The sequence below is a fragment of the Acartia tonsa genome, chromosome 1, assembly GCF_053477335.1.
Source record: "Acartia tonsa isolate MP-2025a chromosome 1, ASM5347733v1, whole genome shotgun sequence".
Classification (NCBI taxonomy): Eukaryota; Metazoa; Arthropoda; class Copepoda; order Calanoida; family Acartiidae; genus Acartia; species Acartia tonsa.
In genome coordinates, this window is record NC_137260.1 from 26,246,668 (window position 1) to 26,266,381 (window position 19,714).

Below are 19,714 nucleotides of genomic sequence, written 5' to 3' on the forward strand. Positions count from 1 at the left end.
ATCCCCCCTTCTCCATGGTTTAGATGATGACTTTGTTTATAAGTCCTTTTTATAAAACAAAATTGGACAGATACAGAAAGTGTTGCTATGCTGTCAAAAAACATTATGCCGGTAGAGTCAAATAATCCTTAAGTCCAAAATTTTTCAATATATTGCAGCATTCAAACATTTTTTCTTCTAATTGAAGTAAAATTTTTGTTGGGGGGGTAAAATGGCGCGCGAAGCGCAAATTTCCCCCCCCCCCCCCCAAAAAAAAAAAAATGTTTTCTCAGGATTCTAAAGGGATAAGATCAATGGCCGATAAATAGATGTACATACCCAAAGATGATACACAAAATCACCATTTCTGTAGATTGCAAGTAGTGAAACGTTTGTGCTCTCAACTAAATGAACCATCCAATTAAGATTTAATGAAAGTCAACAAGGTTGTTAAGTCAACGAAAAAGGAAACATCATAAGCCTTTGGGGACTAGTGTAATAAACAGCCCAATGTCCCCTCCCTCCCTGTGTTTTTTTACTGATTATGAAATACGCGAGATTATAGTAATAGGGGGGATTCTAACCTAAAGACAGGCACAACTTATTTACATGCTACTTATTTCTAAATCACATATACTTTAAGTCCAATTTTTTTTCATTTATTTATTGTCCAGGTAAAACTGAAGCAATGTTGCACTGCTAAATATTTGTCATACAACACTTTTCATATAAATGACTCGGAAACTTATGTATTGCATAGAATAACAAGAAAGTTTTTATCCAAATTAGAAAACATGTAATCATGACTAGGCAGTAACGACACATTTAGTAGTGGTACTTCCAGAAGCCTCAGTGTCAGCAGCGCAGCAAACAAAGTTTGAAATCAGTAATCTTAGTCGCAGTCACTCTGCTAAACAGCTTGTTTAGAAGCTGTAGCATCTATAATACTCCACCTAACAGCTTAGACAAAAACTGAAGAAACAAACAACTAACCTCGCGTATTCTAGGAAGAATCAGGAACAGCAAAAATATGTAGCAGCCGCGGCCTTCAAATTTTAATTTATACAGCCGCAGCCTTACTGACCTAAGCAAGCCCAGTAACCCTTACTTACAGCTGCAAGCTTTTAGTCAGCCTAAGACGCGTGACTGCCGACCAACGCATGTAATTAGAAAAATAAAAATTCAGATACCATGTGTAAAAATTGTAAACTTTGCGTCTACAATATCTGAAACACAAAAGTTTGAAAAAAATAAATTAATCAAGCCATAAGTCTACCAAAGAGTTGCTTTGCTTTTAAAAACTGTTGTACAAAGGTATTATTTAGAAACTAAATCATCCATACACAAATATTTGTAACTGCAACTGTAGTTATATTTGATAAAAAAAGTAAGGGAGGGGACAATGGGCAATTAATTCAATTTAAGAGTTTTTGAAGAAAGGCCATGAAAACCAGAATAATCCCGAAAATATGGTTGAAATTGTAAAGTGATTGTTGATTAAATCTAGAAAACCATAAACTAAGAAAAAAGTTCCAAGAAAAAAAGCAATCATTTAAAAATAAGATTACCAGTATTACAGACTGACATAACCATTCTGTAATTAATTACTAGAAATATCTCCCTGGATCTCTTCAGGAAAAGAGAACACGGAAAAAAGGGGCAGGCAGGCGTTTAGCTGGATTGGCAAGTATATGACCCGCACGCCTTCCTACCCCTTTTTATCCTGTTTATTTCCCCCACCTCCCTTCTCCATTTTCCTTTCTTGTCTACTTTTAAAAAGAAGGTGGGGATAATAGAATTAGGAGAGAAGAAGTATAGTGTAAACCCCTTTTTCGTAAATCTGAAAGGAACTCCTCCAGCTGACAAAAAACTTTAAAATTTTTTGAGTATATAATTTCTAGAAAGCTAATTTATATTAAGGAATTCAACAATTCATAGCTAACTTATTGAAGGATTTTTAATATGCTTTAGGTACACTATACTAGAAAATAAATTTTAACACGATGTAATTTACGTGAGAAAAGCTTTATCTTAAGAAATGCGACTATTTACAGCTGACTCTTTATATGAACAAAATGAAAAAAAATATGCCCATATGTGTACAGTGTATACACAGTACAACGCTAGGTCCTGTTGAAAACGTAACGAACGTACTGTTGTATTGCTATTTGTTGTTATTTTATTTTTATATAATTTATTTCAAGGTAAACATGAAACAAACTATGAATTTATGTATTTTAAATGTTTATAATAGATACGAATTACGAATTAAAGATTATAAATCATGTACATTTGTAGTCCGAGATATTATTTTTTTGTTTTAATAGAAACTCAAGAAAAAAATATGATTTTATTAACTTAAATTCATTAAGGGATTTTTATTATTTTACAACGATTGCAATATATGAAGCATATTTATTATTAATACACAGATAAAACATAGATGTAAAACAACAATATGAAGGCAGTACTTCGTGTGATGGACTTGATTCGAGTAAAAGTTGAAAGAACAGCTCTAATTAACTCTAATGAAAAAACTAGAAAACTTCAGTTTAATTCAACCAATGAGATTTCATGTATGCTCCGATGCGATTCATTTATTGGCTCAATCAGACATTACCTCTCTTTCTTAGTACCTTTATTGTGGGGATGAAGGGAGTGAAATATAGTATGGGAGGGGGGCCGTGTATTTATATTTGAACTACTCTCTGTCTGCAAAACTATATATATTCAAAACTAACATAGCGAGTAACGGCATTTCTTGCGCAAGTCCCCAAACTCAGTCAGAAACTGCTAAATTCTTGCACATTCCCTTTAAGCCAGTCCCCAAAGTCTGAGACTCCTAAAGATTGAATATTCAATCCATTGTCCCCTCCCTTACTTCCTGTAAAAAAATACATTTTTGTTACTGTTATAGTTTTTATAACTCTAATGACTGCGACCATAGTATCTCTATAGGAAGCTCTTAATAGTGCTACATAAAAAGGGGGAAATGTAAATGACAATTAGGATGGTGATGATTCCTGTATCAGACAGGTACATTTTAGAAAGCGTAGCAACTCATTACCAGAAATTTATAAATTAATCTGATCATTCTATGAGATTCCTAGGACTATTATTTTTTTTTTGTGATGAATTAAGTTCTTAAATGTAAGTATTTCCATAGCAAGCATTCTGTAGTCAAGTTATTTTTGGGATAGATTAATTTCAATGGAATTTTTTCCAGACTTTGAATTAATGTTACTATTAGATAAGTGTTTAAATATATTAGTTTGTTTATTCTCGTTTGACTGAGCGATTTGTTAAGCTTCGCTTTTATGGTTGTTGTCATCATTGTTTAATCTACAAAACCTTGTAATATGATTTTGTTATCATGCTCGAATGCTAAGGTATTGTTAATGTGTAAAATCTCTTTCAACTTGCAGCTATTGGTGTGCATTCATTTGCGTAAAGGATTTATATATCTCGAGTATGCGAGGGTGGCTTTTAGAGAAAATATTTTAGTAAATTATAAAAGTTTCTTATTATAATCATTAAATTTTTTGTGTGGAGTTTTTTTATTCTACGCACCATTTGTCTTATTTGTTTAACATAAAATGGCGTTGCTACGAACACAGTAAAAGTGTCGGACTGATTATGACGTAAAAAAAAATTAGCCAATGAGAGGCAACTATAAATTTTACCATTGGTCAATAATGGCCTCTCATTAGCTATTTTTTTACGTCATAATTAGTCCGACACTTTTACTGTGTTCCGTTGCTACAAAAGACCTAATCCTACAAAAGGCCTAATCCTACAAAAGATCTAATACTACAAAAGACCTAATTCTACAAAAGACCTATTTTACATAAGACCTTTTCCTACAAAAGACCTAATCCTAAAAAAGACATAATGCATAAACCAACATAATACAAAAAATTAGGTCTTTTGTAGCAATGCCCTTAGAATACTTTGACAAAGTGACAGACGGACGTTCGTATTAATACGTTAACTGTGCTATGAGAAAAAAAAATACATTTAAATTTGCGGTTGAGTGAAAACACCGCAACAATGTTTACTTTAACGCAAGCACTCGGATTGGACTAAAATTTCTTAAAACTTTGAAAACAAGATAAATGGCAGATAATAGATAGATAGAATGATTGTATGCAGGTATGTAAAGGGATAAGACATTGGTCTATTAATTGATGTACATCCCAGATGATGAGATTACAATTCGTGGTTGAAACTTTTAGACACTAAACTTAATGAACCATATAATCAAAATTTAATAAAAGTCCCTAAAGTTGTTAGCCAAAGAATTAGAAAATGTTGTTATAACACATTTGGGACTAGCATAATATACAGCCCAATGTCCCCTCCCTCCCTGGATTGTATGAATGCATGACAAAGAGAGAGAAAGAAAGAGAGAGTTAACATTGAAATAAATTTTTGAGTAGGCCTTTCAATAACATGCGCTACAGCTTCTCTCCTAAAAACAAATGAACACGTAAAGACAATCAAAAACAAAATTTAAGAACAGTAAAGAAACTTTCGATCATAAAAAGAAAATAATGTAGCGGGTTAAGTCGTATTTTCACAGTAGCTTTTCTCTTATTTCTAGACCCTGAGGGGGGAGGGGGCCTATCATAAGCATTTACCTAACCTAACTTAAATAATGATCAAAAGCTACTGTAAAAATACGACGAAGTCCGATACTTCGTTTTCTTTCCATGATACAGAATTTTTATCATTTATTAATGTTTTAATTATTATAAGGATATTAAAAATTACAGTTTACTATTTTCTTGTTGATAATATTTTTAGTAGCGAAGCTAATCTATAAGTGACGTGATCCTGTCCGTTCTTTTTCAACAAAATTAGTATAGCTTCCATTTATCTCCTCTATTTAATTTTTATTAATAGTATCTTATTATAGTTTATTGCTTCAGAAATCCTCACTACTAGTACCATTTAATTATTCCTTTTTGAAAAAAAGACATAGTTTTAACTTTTTTTAATGTTATCCCTTCATTTTTATAATCCTAAAGACCCTTCGTACTTCGGAATTTTATTTATTTAACTTATACTTTCTGAAATAATTTTTTAACATTCTAAGTGATTTTTATGTCTGTGTTTGAAAGGACAGCAATCTATTTATTTTCAATTCATTAAAAGCAACCTTGTCTTTATATAATGCTATGCAACATTATTTTTAGGATTCATAATCCATGCCTAGTTTCCGAGGAACTATACATCTCATTCTCTCTCTCTGTTTCTCTGAATAATTCTCGGAGAATGTAATATCTCCGTCTATTTGTTAAATGCTCCTGTATCGTGTAAGACAAGACCTTACCTACCCTGTATAGTACCCAGGCCTAGCACAAGAATCTCGCACGCATTTAGGATTTATAAAAATGACCAAAAATTTTACTACAAGGAAAGTTTATCCACTGATCTAACATGTTCGTTTGTTGGTCATAGTCTTGTTGGACTTCGGTAAGGTTCTGTAAATGTATTCAATGGGATAAATACATAGGAATGAATTGTTCAGACCTTCCTGTAAATTTCGCCTTATCCTATTTTTTTTGTGTGTATATGATTCTCTTTTACAATGAAGCTTTCTGGTCCAGAGAATGTTTTTGTTTCTTTGAGAAGGTTTCTTGCCATTAATTATTTAAATTTTCTTTTTAAAACTTAATTTGTAAATGGGTGTTCGACTTGTTCCCCTCCAACTTTAAGTGCCCCTAGAGGTTCAAGTTCCCTTTATTTTTCATTTATAAGGCTTGAAAATTACACATATATGAAGGAAAACATAAAAATATAATTTATCAAGTTTGTTTATCCTTTTGTGTCTGTTTAAAAGTACATATAATATATATAATGTATATTATATACATATTTCAATATTGTGTATTAAAGCGCGGACAGAAAACAATACACAGTCATAATATACACAGGAGTTAGAAGCTTTACTTTTACTAAGAAAGAGTATTTTTGGAGAGTTCGCATTACTAAGCTTTTTGTTTTCTTGTGTTTTTTAAGTGTTTTGATTATCCTTTGGTTTTAGTGATATTTTAATTTTATGTTTTATATTAATTATCTGTTGAACTTCTAAAGGATTTTTTTTAAAGCCACTTTTCAAGGATTACATACCATTAAAGTATACTTCTGATAATTTAATTTTAATAATACAGTTTCTTCTATAGCTTAAATATATGCATAATTTTTCCCCCCATAAAGTCTTATATATATTTAAAATATTGCTTTGGTAGCTCATAAAACGATAAAAATATTACAATAAAATTAAACTATCTCTTTATTAGATCTTCGTAGCTGGACAAAGTGTCTAAAAAATCAGCCATGTAACGTCATAAAAATGAGGGAGAAGAGAAGTGGGAAAGAAAACCCCTAAAAAAAAAGATATGGATAATCCCTTATTTTTATGACGTCACAAGGCTGATTTTTTGAGACGTCCAGCTACCAATCTTCTTTATTAATCATCAGCTACCAAATTCAGAAATTCTAACGCAATTAATTAGTAAAGTTAGATTTAAGCCTATCTGTAAATTTGATAATGTTAGGATGTTGTTGTCATAATTTATTTGTGAATGCAGTTGCTAAATTTCATTTTGTTTTCTGTTAAATCAAATTTGTTGTTGTTTCTTCTAAAGAAATAGTTCAATATCCAAATTGTTAAATCTGTGCCTTGGTTTACCCCCCGAAGTTAAAAGACTGACAGGGCTTTATTCTTAAAATCTAAAGTACTGGATAAAATTTATTTGATTACAGAAATTATTAAATGCAATATTAAAAACTTCTGGTAAAGGTTAATCGAATTATGATAATAATATGATGCACCCCGCTTTAACCATTGTATAATTAAAACATATCTTCTCGTTTTCTGGAGGTTTGGTTACTAAGACAAAGCAACTGAGACAATGGCTTAATACGTAGTGCATCCTCTCGTCGTTGGGGAGGTGATTAACCATAACGTCATAACTAAAGACGTTCAGACTACTGCTCTGACAGAAGCATGACATTAATATTTAGAGTATGGGGAATGCCTTAGCCCAAAACAGGTGGAACTCAGTGCTATGCATAGTTAAGACTTACGGTTAAAGAATTGGTTGTCTGATAGGTGTTACTTTACCTAATAAACCGTGTGTTTGGACAGAAAAGGAGAGATTGCTCCCTTTAATTATTCTTGATTGTTGGACTTGACTTACAAGTAAGAGAAGTTGACAAGTCTAATTATAGTTCGTTGCTGCATAATATTTTTAATACCAGTTAAAGAAGTGAAATTATAGGGAGATGGATAGGTGCAAATGAATTGCAGGGAAAATTGCAAAGAATTGCACAATATTTTGCACAGACAAACAAAACAAAAGCAAAATCCAATTCAGTTTCTTTATAAATTATCTCTTTCAGTTTTCTATTCACTAAATTATAAAACAAATTGCTGTTAACATGAACAAATAAATAGATAGCCTGTAAAGGGGTTGGATTTTATAAAAAAAAACAAGGATGACAACATCAATAAATCAGATTCAAAGTTCAACAAAATCATAAAGTCATACAATGAATATTAACTAAAATAGATTTTAAAAAAACATTTAATATATTTAACAAACAGTATAAATAAAAATTACATTTTAAAATGGACATTAAGACTTATTGATAAGTTGATTGGATGATAAGCTTTGTAAATTGTATCAAACATTATGCCAATTTTTAAAACGCTAGGACGATTCTGTCTTTACTACGTTTTCGATAAGAGCTATTACTTCTAAAAAATTATAGAAAATCCCTAAAGTGCTATTTCGTTAGTGATTAGCGGGACTGACGAATGAACGGTGTGGGGCATAAAAGGTTTCACTTTAAAAAATATTTCTAAGGGCAGGTGTGTAATGTAACATAGATAAAGATAATGGAAAAAATCCATTAAACTAAAAGTATTTGAAAACACCAAATATTCCCATTTGATTAATATGCAATTTTATACACTTTGAACTTCTCAAAGCATTTAATATTTAAAGCTTCTTTTATTTAAAATAAATTATTTTTAAAAAACAAAATTTTCCACAAAATTTATTACCCTTTGTTAGTTTTCTGTAATAGTCCACAAAACTTCATAGTGATAAATTAACAAGAATAATTTACTATATAAGTAGCGAATCCAGTGCAATAACTAACAAATGATAATAGTTATTCAAAACAAAAATACATTTTATTCTAAAGATTTTTTTAACAAAGCTACTATATAATTCAATATGACTGGTCTTTTGTCAGCCAGTCCCTCATTCTTTAACGCTATAGAAAAAAAATTATTTTCTCGGCTACCATTAAATTTTTTTTTGCAAAGATTCACTATACAAGTGAGCATTTAATTTATAATTTACCTCGTCTATCAGTCTGTCAGTTATGCTACATAATGTAATAATAACACATGTGAAAAGTTTTCCTGATTTTTTTTACCAATATATTTATTTTTGATTATATGTCTACTGAAAATTCAGAACTAAATATAAAGAGAAGATAAGTTCCTTATTGAAATGAAATGTAATAAATATACTTATAGAGTTGTTACACTGCAGCTTGAAAGAAATATTACTTCCTAACTCAGCAGGGCAGACAACAACCTTCCTATTTAAAATAATTTTAACAATCTACGCGAATTTTCTAAAACAAATGACTTATTTGTGCGTTTATTTTTAACAAGGACTTAGGACAGGGGTAAAATTTTGTTAAAAATAAAATGAAATGATAATTTAAGCAATATAATGGAAATGAATTTTAAGTTATTGTTTTATCGAAACAAAATTTTGTTCAAAAATGAAGGAAATAAGAAATTTTTTATAGTTTAAAAAAAAAATTAAAAACAATTTTTTCTATCATTGTTGATTCTTCTTACAAAAACATGTCCTTATTCGTGTCATTGAGAAATGTTTGCTGGCGAGTGAAAATTTATCATGTTTGTGATAGCATTCAATTTTCTGCACGGACTGCACATTTGTTAAAAACGAAGCTTTTCTATAATTAGGGTCGGTCAGCCCGTCCGTCCGTCAGTCCGTAACGGATATCTTTTTTCGTTAATTTAGGCATGGTAGAATTGTCCTATCGATTTCAAACTTTGCATTGTGATTTCTGTAGTAGTTAGGTACAACAAGTTTTAATTTTGTCAAAACTTTTATATTAATATTTTTTATATCTAGTTCTGACACTGTACAAGAGTTAATGTTCGTCTGACATACCGTTTCAGAGATTCGCTTTTATGGATGTTGTCATCCTTGTTAACTTTAAACAAAGATTGTGTCATTATTCATAATCGTTCTAGGAATTATTAGATATTATGAAATGGATAAAATGTCAATGGCTTTCTGGTAATAATTAGAAATTGTAATCTTATTATATCAAGAATAATCGTGCAAAGTTTAAAATCGGAAGGATAACTTGAAATTCCTAAAAGTAACTATTAAGAGCTATACGTTACAGAAAACCCGACAGTAAATGTGGAAAAGGTTTGCTTAAAACAAGGTTGATTACATCTATAATGTAATCTTATTAAAAACCCTGCTCTAACATATTAACTTTTAAGATAAAGAACATACGAACTATTAAAATAAATTATAGAGATACTAATTTTGCAATAAACGTATATTTTATATTTGTCATTATTGCATCATATCATTGCGTATTCAAAAAATGCGTTGTCGAACATGAAAAATCTAGAATCATAAAATAGTGTTCATAAAATTTATTAAAAATTGTAAAAAGAAAATAAAGATTTGATAGAGGATACATTTAGATGGAATATTAAGATAGAATTCTAACATTTAAAGCTTTAGGGTGCTTCTCTTCATGAGAACTAAGCAATATTAACAGAAATAATGTTGGAATTTTTATTGTGGAACACTGAAATTAAAACAATGTTAACCCCATAAAATGCTCAGTTAATCGCCAAAATTTTTCCTTTACTTCGTAATTCTGAAGAAAATACTTGACAAATAAAGGGAAAGGTATTCTAAAAATATGCTAAAACTTATCTTATTAAAACAAGTATGTACATTTATTAGGAGGTTCCCTAAAATTGCTTTTCCATCACCCCTATCCCCTTTATTATAAAAATGGAAATACGGGGAGGTATTTTCTCTTTGCCTAACCCCTGCGGGGCTATCCTGCACCAAATATAACATAACCTAAGGTAAAACACAAAGACATAAAAACTAACCCATTCCTATTATTCTATTTCAAAATAAGGGGGAGGAAGAGGGGATTTCTGTGTTAGAAAGGAAATTTTAAGGAAACCACCAATTACTCTTTTGAACAACTAACCTTTTCTCTTATATATCTTTTTTTATTATTTTATCAAAATTGTCTGATTTTCAAAGAGCTTAATTGTACCTTATTCAATTTTTTTTAATTCTCCACCCGTTGCTTAATATTAAAATATGAAAAGTCTATACAATACATATCTATTATTTGTATAACAGTTTGCCCTAGACAGTATTGTCCTTGTTTGTATAATATTTATCTCTGTTCCTAGATTAACTAAGCATGTAATTTATTTGTCATACTTGCGCATAAACTCTTCCTCTCATAGGGATCTTAAGGGATAAGTAAATCGACGGTTCATTGATGTACATCTCCAATGATGTTACGCAATATTACCATTTTTGTAGATTAAAATTATTAATTAATACGTTGGGACACTAAACTTAATGAATTAACTAATCAAAATTCAATAAAGTCTCCAAAGTTGATAAGCATACGAATAAGAAAACGTTATTATTAAACTTTGGGGACTAGTGTAATAAACAGTCCAATGTCCCCTCCCTCTCTGATAAACTCTTTCAGTCACAGGGATCTTACGGGATAGGAATATGGACAAGATATTAATCGACCCAAAAAATATTGGTAATTAATTACCTATTACTTAGTACATTGAAATTATTGGTGCAAAATATTTTACATTGTCTGCCCTTAAACTATTTATCATAGCAAAACTTTGAGCAATAATATTTTCACACAAATATGCTATATTTTTCTACCTAATTCTTTTTACATTTTAAATCTTTTTTTTACAAATTTAAATTTTTTACAAAATAGGGAACTTTTAGGATAGGTCATTTATTTAGGAAATTTAAGTTTGATTATTTTCAACCGACTTTGGTTTTCTGTTGAAAACGGTAGGACAAAGCTATAAAATATCCTAGTTGAAGATGCTATTTTCAATGGAAACAGATTTGGATAAATGTCTTTCTTTCTCAAACATTCTATTTTTGAATTTCTTAGATTGCATATTATGCTTCAAGAAGTTTAAGAACGGACAGACTCTTAAAAGAGAGAATAAGTCCACTATTTTTGCTTCAATTTTTAAAATAATTGCTTAAGTTAACTTGCGTTTTTTTTATTGTTTCAAATAAAGTTTAATACCTATTCTAAAAATGCAATCACTTTCTAAATTCGTGTTACACAACACCAAAACAAGTTAAAAATTGTATATTATATTTAAAAGTTTCTGTTAAAGAGGGTAATTTTTACAATAAAGTTTTCAGTGTCGATAGATACCTTTTTGAAACCCAGCGTAGTAAATGATTTATTCAAATAATGCATTTTATCCTTGGTATATTTTTTTCCACCTTTTTTCTGCTAAGAAAAAGAAATAAAATAATAAGGCGTAAATAAAATTTATAAAAACGCCTAGAATGAGTAAATAGGAATTTCAAAAAAATGTAAAGTAATTTCTAACAATTTTTACACAGGAGAATTGATCACGCAAGATATGTTCTAAAATGATTAGGTGATTTCCCTACTTTTACACTTTGGAAGCAAAGACTCCTTATAATAAGTGCTCGTTTGTCTGCTTGTCCATATTGTCCGAAACGGTGCCATTTAAGTTATAAAGCTAAATTTTTTTTGTGAAGATTCTTCTGTCTATTGAATATCTACGTTCTCCCATTTTTCCCTCATCGCCCTGTCTGTCAATAGGTTTGTAGTAAAATGTACTTTTTTGGGGTGCAGTTCCAGAAAAATCTCCTTTCAATCGCTAGTTATTTTTTTAAAAGATATATTTTATATTTTTGTGCTTTGCTTCTTACAAAAAACAACGTTGAAGAGTTTTTTGCATCTTAAATTTAGTTTATTATAATATTTTAATTTTTTTGTTGAAAATCTCTTTTCTACATTTATGTATTTTTCATCATGGACTATTTTAAATTTGTTATTCTTTTCTTTAGTAAATAATGGAGGGAAATATTTACAGCCGCCTTCTAACAACATAAATTATGTCCATTCAAAGGTTTCTTTCATTCTCTGTGTTTATCTTACTTACATGTATTATATACATATGTATTTTTATTCTAAATATTTTCTTTAGAGCCTTCATTTAAATCTAGAACGATAGCATTTAGTAGTAGCGAAGCGAATAGAAAAATAACAAATAAACACTTTCACCTTCCCTTTTTAAAAACAAAACTTTTCCATGTTTATAGTCGGACAGTCAGTTTGTACGTAACGACTAGCTCTTATCGTTTATTTAGACATGTTTTATTTATGCTATAAGTAACTAATTCATCTGAATTTTGAAACAATGATTCCAAGGACAAAAAGGCAAATTAAATTGAGCCGAAGCATCTCTACAATAAAGCTTTTAAAATGTGAGTTTGTCTTTAACAGAATCCTGGCAACAGATCTATTTTAATTTTATTTAGACTTATGAGTAAATATTCTGGTAATATAATTCTGACATTCTAAAAATTTTAATGTTCGTTTGTCATACCGTCTGGCTTAGTCTGCAACCACTTTTATCAGGTTTGCCTTAGAGTAAAACGTAGAGTAGTTACGCTACAAAAATTAGAAGCTCCACATATTTTGGGTTAGGCAATTGATTTAAACTGAAGTTTATTGTATTAGATTGGCAATAAAATATTTTGCAAAAAATATTGAAAATAAGTAGCTTTTTCAATAAATTTTAACTTTTTAAAATTTAATAATTGCCCTTGACAACAAAATTTAAAATTTGATTAAATAAAAAGATTTTTTTTTAAATTCACGGAATAGCCTATTTTAAAACGGTTACGTGCAATAGTTATGAGATAGTGTGCATGACAGACGGACCTACATGCCAACATTGTAGTACATTTTGAAAGTAAAAATCTTCGAACGGATAAACATTGAGAAAAAAATCCTCTGATAAAACATCTAAAATGCTCAGGATAATCTTTATAGTGCTGCATGTAAAAATAAAAATTGTTTTTAACAAAAAAAGAGTGAATATCTTTAGTAAAATGATTTTTAATTGCATTTTTCAGATGAATATGATGTTTAATAGCTTCAACCCAGACGTGTAGTTAGACATTACTTTAAGTGGGAGAGAGAGGGAAAGAGAGAGAAAGAGTGAGTGAGAGATATATAGAGAGAGAAAGTGAAAAAGAAAAGGAGATATTGAGAGGGAGAAAGGTAAAACAAGAACAATGACCGTTCTGAATGAACAACTTTCGGGAGGAGGTGTTGGGGGAAGAGTGGGTGGAGCACGGGGTCGCACAACTGCAGGGGCGGGGGTGGAGTCCTGTGTGGGGGGTGTGGCTGTAAGGTCAAGGGTTCTGACCGACAATGCAGGTAAATTAATTATATAATGCATAAACTTTTGAATAAAATTTTGATTGTTTTAATATGAAATTAACTGTCTGTCTGTTTGTACAAAGATGTTTTAAACCTCTGATCCGATTCGATTCTAGATTTTGGAATGCTTTTTTATTAAAACAAAATAATAAAATGTTGTTTGGGTTGGGTGGGGGCATTCCTCCCCCTTATTAATTAAAATCATAAAGAGGGAGGAATTTTCAAATTTAATATATTTTTTGTCCTTATTGGGAAATTGTATATTTTAACATCAAATTAGATTTGTCAATTTGTGCATGTTTGAACTTAGCAACGCAGTTAACAAACATTCATTACACATTATCCTATAAATGAAATATAATATGCACTTATAAGTAATAAGTATTCTCATTGTACTTTGAAAAACAATGAATTCATTCTTTATTTCTTGGCCTCACATTTATACAAAATATTTTCTACTTTCCAACGTCAGAAAACTCGAACAGGCCAATTAAGATGCGTTTTTCAAATTTTCAAAATAATTAAACAAACAAGGATTTCTAATATTTTCAAACAGACCACCCTTCATATCTTTCTTTTACATAATTTTCTAACTTTTTATAACTAAATTGTATGTTTATATATTATACAATGCATATGGTTGAAATTAACATTAATTCTTATATAAAAGTAACAAGATGTCTGTGTGGAGCAAAGTATTCGGACCGATATGGTTCTCCTTTACTGTGAAGCTTCTTATAGGTTATGAGAATAATGATAACTATTTTGGTTGTGGGCACCTTCACCCTCCCCCCCCCCCTTACTAGAAGCGTTGGGTTGTACTTTTCATGGAAGCTTAGTTAGGATTTTGGGTTAGTTTTGGGATAATAATCATGCACCCTTCATCCAGTAATTAGGACCCTAGAGACTAGAGGCACAATTGCTAGTTTTTAACAATATATTGGGGCCAAGTTATAAGTTTAATTCGAAACAGAAATATAAAATATTTAAATAATTTTAGGGAATTTGGACACTTCAAAATTTGTTAACGGTTCATTATTAGAAAAATCTCGACTCCAGCGCAAAGTTATACAAGAGGAACGTGCTAAAATAGAAAAATCCTCCAACTTTAAAAGATCCCGTTTTGAAACATCAACAAATGAAATAAAATCTCGCCTAGAACGAAATATTATCGTAGAAACGAACAAACAAATTAAATCTTGTGACGTAAAGACCCCTAAAAGTTGGAACACTACTGCTATGAGATCTAGACGAAATGAAGAAACTAGGAGTACTCCACCCAGCGGCCAAATTTTTAAACGTACGCCACAAAGTTTTATGTCAACGGATGAAGATATGGAATGGAAGAGATTGTTGGAGCGAAGGAAAAAGTGCAAAGATGGTCTTAAAATTACACAGGTTTTTTAATTTTTTTTGGTTGGGGGGGGGGGGGTGCAGCTACTCTATAACTTACTTTTTTCAGTTGGTAAATTACTATAAGGTATTTTAGGGTTTCCCTCAAAGTATTTATTCTTACCTTATGCTAGGTTAGGTGAGTTTATATTGGGTACAGGGTTAGGGCCATTTATTTGTCGGATTTCCTCAAAGTGGATATTCGAGGACAGAATCCCCCCCCCCCCTTCCCCTTATTTAATTCTAAATAAATAAAAATAATGGGAGAGAGAGTAGTTATTTCTGGTGTTAATTGTATCCATATGCTAGGTAAGGTGAGGTTATATTAAGTAAAGGTATCGGCAATATAAGGCTAGGGCCTCCAACAGGGGTTAGGAAAAAAGAAAAAACTATTTCTCCCCTTATACTTTTAATAGTTTCACTATATTTTAAGATATGACTAACATGCATATCATTAAACCGGTAATGTATCATTTTTTTCATTTATGCCCTTCATTTATCCTTCCTTTTTAATAAATCATATACTACAGCACCAAGATTCATTTAGTTAAAATTTTGTGTAAGGTCATTGTTGAGATTTTGTATTACTAATTATCATTTTTTCTCCATTTTCTCTCGCCGTCTATTTAACTGTCTTCGCGCCATATTTTTTTAAAGCCGGCGCTTTTCTACAATTCTAGGAATGGTAGGTGCTTAATTTATTTTCTCGTATTCATTCGAATCCGGTGGATAGGAACCGGTTCTCATGAATACGGTAAAACTATGTCTAGCATCGTATTATATCCAGTTTTCTACGAATATAGAAATGTACAATCATAAGATTAAAACTAGTTTTTTTAGCCGGTGCCTTCGGCACCACGGGGCTAAAAAACTAGTTTTAATCTTATAATTGTACATTCTATATCCGCGGAAAGCCGTTTATAATACGATACGAGAAATAACTATTAAACTTTGCATGATGATTCCTGTAACACTGTTCTGTAACACTATATTTTACAGGATTTAATAAATAATTAATAAATTTAATAAATTTAAAGGGCGAAACACTGTGTCTATGGATTTAATAAATTTAGTATATTTATTTTGGAATAGTGATTCCTTAAAAGATTAAACAACATGTTAAAGCAAAAAAAAGTTTGTTTTTGTTAGTTTGCACATTTGATTTCTTGATGCTCGCCTTTTTTTGATGTTGTCATTTTTCTCATTCACTTGATATTTTGATTTCTCAACATCATTTTTTGGTCTATTGCTGATCCATGAAACTCCTTTTAAAATAATAGTTTGTTGTAATAAAATAAGCATATGTGCTCCTTTGTAAAATGTTTTTGTTGTAAAAGTTTCCATTATCTATTTACGACGAGGCTGACCACTATTAATCATAAGTTTATTATTATTTTCTCACCAATATTCATATATCCTGGCTCAAAATAGATGGACATTGAGCTCCTAAAGCTCTTTGGGAAACTCAAAAGCAAGAATAATAACATCATTAAAGTAAAGCTTAACAAATTAGACAGTTTTGATGGGAGAAAGAAGGGTGTTGATTTGCACAAGAGATCCTGCCCAAAGAAAAAAAATTCCCACCCCCCCCCCCCAAAAAAAAAGTCTTTCCTTTAAAACCAATATCAAAGATGCTATGGCTATTTTACATAATTTTACTTCATAAAGATTATCTGTTTGTGTTTTGCTTCTAAAGATATTCATTAAAATTCTTGAAATTACCCATCAATCAAGTTTTTAGATGAATAGCGTCTCTTTAGGTTTCTTCTCTGTTTTCAAGATTGACCGACTATCTGACTGAATTTTTTATTGATTGTTTTATTTTAATTTTAATATATACACTATTTTCTGCTAATTATATTTGATTTTTTGTAAAACTTTATTTTACCCGCATGGACAAACCCAAACTGTAAAAAATCTTCGCTTAATATAAAAAATGGGTATTTTCAACTTACAAGAAAATATATAAAGAAAATCCTATTTTTTAGTTACAGAAAGAAGACAAACAAATTATTCCTAACCAAAACCAATCAGAAACCAAAATTGGTATAAAAACCATTCCTGACCTTTTAATGGACAAACCAAGCTTACCTGAACCTACCAAGACGTCAGTATCTGCGTATAAACAACCTGAATGTAATTTTCCAATCAGAACATCAATACGGAAGCAATTAGCATCCCCCTCATTACTGCCCCCCACACAATCACCCCCCACATTCGCTACCCCCTTGGAAAAAGAATTGTTTGTGGATAGTTTAGAAAGCAGCACCTATAGAAAAAGTACTTCGATATCGACATTAGTGTCAGTATCACTGTCTCAGCCCACTGGATGCCAGGACAATTGTATAAATTCACGAGCTCAGAACAAATATTTTTATAATTGCTCCAACTTAGAAACTGATGGTGTGAATGAAACCCAGCATAGTTGCACAAATAAAAGTTTTATAAACAAAAATAATTTCATAGAACAAAGGAATATTTTTGTGGTTTTAAAAATGGCGAAAACCATCAACCAAAAAAGTGGGAATTACCTCATATAAAGATATTTCCGCATACTTATTAGGAAGTTTTTTCTTTCTTTTAAGATTGAAAAAGCAAAATTTAAAAGAAAACCATTAACCTTCAAATAAGTTACCATCAACCATAATTTCTTTAAATTGGTTAAAAAAAAGTTCTTTCTAATTCATTAAAAGATTCTTTTTATTTAAATGAACATTTTTAATCCAATATAAGCAAGAGGCTCTAACCCTGCGGGGCTAACCATAACTAAAGAAACACTTAAATTATACGTTTTATTCTAATAATTTTTTTTAGTGATCCATATTAGGTACAAATAAAATAGCAAATGCAAATGAAAAATTTAATTAGAATTTATATAATTAACCATAGATATAAAATTGATTAATGGATATCGAATCCTGCATTTGGTAGCCTTTCAGTATTGAAGTAAGGGAATAGTAGATTAATTTACCATCCAAACTCTGAATTTAGAATAGATTTATTATTCTTGGATGTACGATAGTACAAGTATCAATAGAAATTAATTAAATGAGTCTGCTTACATAATTGCATATATACACATTAAAACTTTATTGATAAGGTTATATCATTTTTAAAAAACCGCAAAATATAATTTTTATCAGGGCTGAAGGAAAATTAGAACCAATTTGTGAAGTGAAAAAATTAGATCAAATAAAAAGTGATATTTCATTGAATAGTGACTTTGATGGTTCACAATTAAATATGGACAGGTAATATTTTAATTTTATTTATAGTATGGCTTCCAAACCGATTATCATCCGGTAAACAAGAACTGGTTTTTAGCCATACTGAAAAATCATGTATCGTATCGTATTACAGGAAATTTTCATGAAATAAAAATTTAATTAATGATACCAGTTTTGTTGACCCGGGGTCTCAGCCTCCCGGGGATAACTTATCTGGAATTAATTTTTTTAAAATTTTTTATTTTGTCATCCGCGGAAAGCTATGTATATTGTATAATACGATGAGATAAGAGAAAATTACAATTCTGAAAACCATAAAAGATAAATTCCCGAATCTTTAATATTTCTAATTATACTTCTTACTTCTAATTTACATAAAGATAAAATAAAAGTTAGAGAAATAGTTCAAATACTCCAAATAAAGATTATTATTGACGGGATTATTTTTTACAGTGCATATACATATATGAAAGATTTGAATAAAAAATTGTTGATGTTTAACCTAATCCCCTCCTAATTAATGAATGTTGCCACCTAGGCATAAAATTTCATGCAAAAAAATGTTAACATTGTGCAACTCAAACATTCGCAAATTAGAGATTTTCTTTGCAATTTAAAATTTGACTCTGACATGAGATTAAAATTCATACACTTTTATATTTTTCCATTCATTACAACAAAAAAAGTTATTTATCTCATCGTATTATTGATAGCTTTTCGCAGATATTAAAATGAAAAATGATAACATAAAAAGTAGTTCTGTTATCCCCGAGTGGACGGGCTTTCAAATTTTTTTTATTAATTTTATGATTTTTATTTTAATATTCGTTGAAAATGTCTGTAATACGATGGTATACATGATTTTTCAGTATGGCTGAGAACCATTTTTAATCCTGCGGATATTAATCGGTTTCGAAGCTATAGTGGAAAAGATGTTACTTTGATTTTCTTTACTATGGGTGAAATCTTCATCCAAAATTTAAGTATATTAGAATTAGATTTTATATACATACATTAATTGTTTTCTTGTCCTTTGAAACTTTTTTATTCTTATCCTAAACTAAATTTAATTACTGTTCTAAAGTGAAAATTTTGCTATAAAAATGTTTTATTTTGCTGGCATAAAAGCACACCCAACATTGTTAGGACAACCCTTTTTTTGTCGTAAATCTAAATTCACATTGTAACAATTTTTGTACAATTTTATTTACAATTTTTCCTGGTTGCATTTTTTTTCTAGAAATTAAATTTTTTGAATTGAATGTTCAATATCTAAATACAACGATTTATATTTTTAAAAATCTACTATGAAGATTATTCATTTGTCTTTGATTTCGCTACTTCTTTTTAAAAGCAATTTTTTTTACATTCATCTTACCTTATAAGTAATTATTTCATATTCTAGAAAGAATGAAATTACCCAAAATTTTATTATTCTCGTTGGAAATCATAAACAATACTTCTTATCATTCCATTGTTCTTCTATTTTTGACAAAGAACTTTGAACTTGACGA

The 19,714-nt window shown here is 30.0% G+C and overlaps 1 protein-coding gene across 2 annotated transcripts in view; it reads left to right on the plus strand.

Moving 5' to 3' along the window:
• The first annotated feature begins 13,185 nt into the window (after positions 1-13,185).
• LOC145316175 (uncharacterized) overlaps positions 13,186-19,714 on the plus strand; it is a 35,785-nt gene continuing 29,256 nt past the window's right edge. Inside the window, exons 1-4 of one of the 2 annotated variants that reach the window (XM_080156523.1) lie at positions 13,186-13,578; positions 14,582-14,979; positions 16,962-17,444; positions 18,115-18,224. In XM_080156523.1, the coding sequence (XP_080012649.1) occupies positions 13,434-13,578; positions 14,582-14,979; positions 16,962-17,444; positions 18,115-18,224 (1,136 nt within the window). In that variant the 5' untranslated portion in view covers positions 13,186-13,433. The remainder of the gene's footprint in view (positions 13,579-14,581; positions 14,980-16,961; positions 17,445-18,114; positions 18,225-19,714) is intronic. The other variant, XM_080156516.1, reaches the window with a different exon arrangement.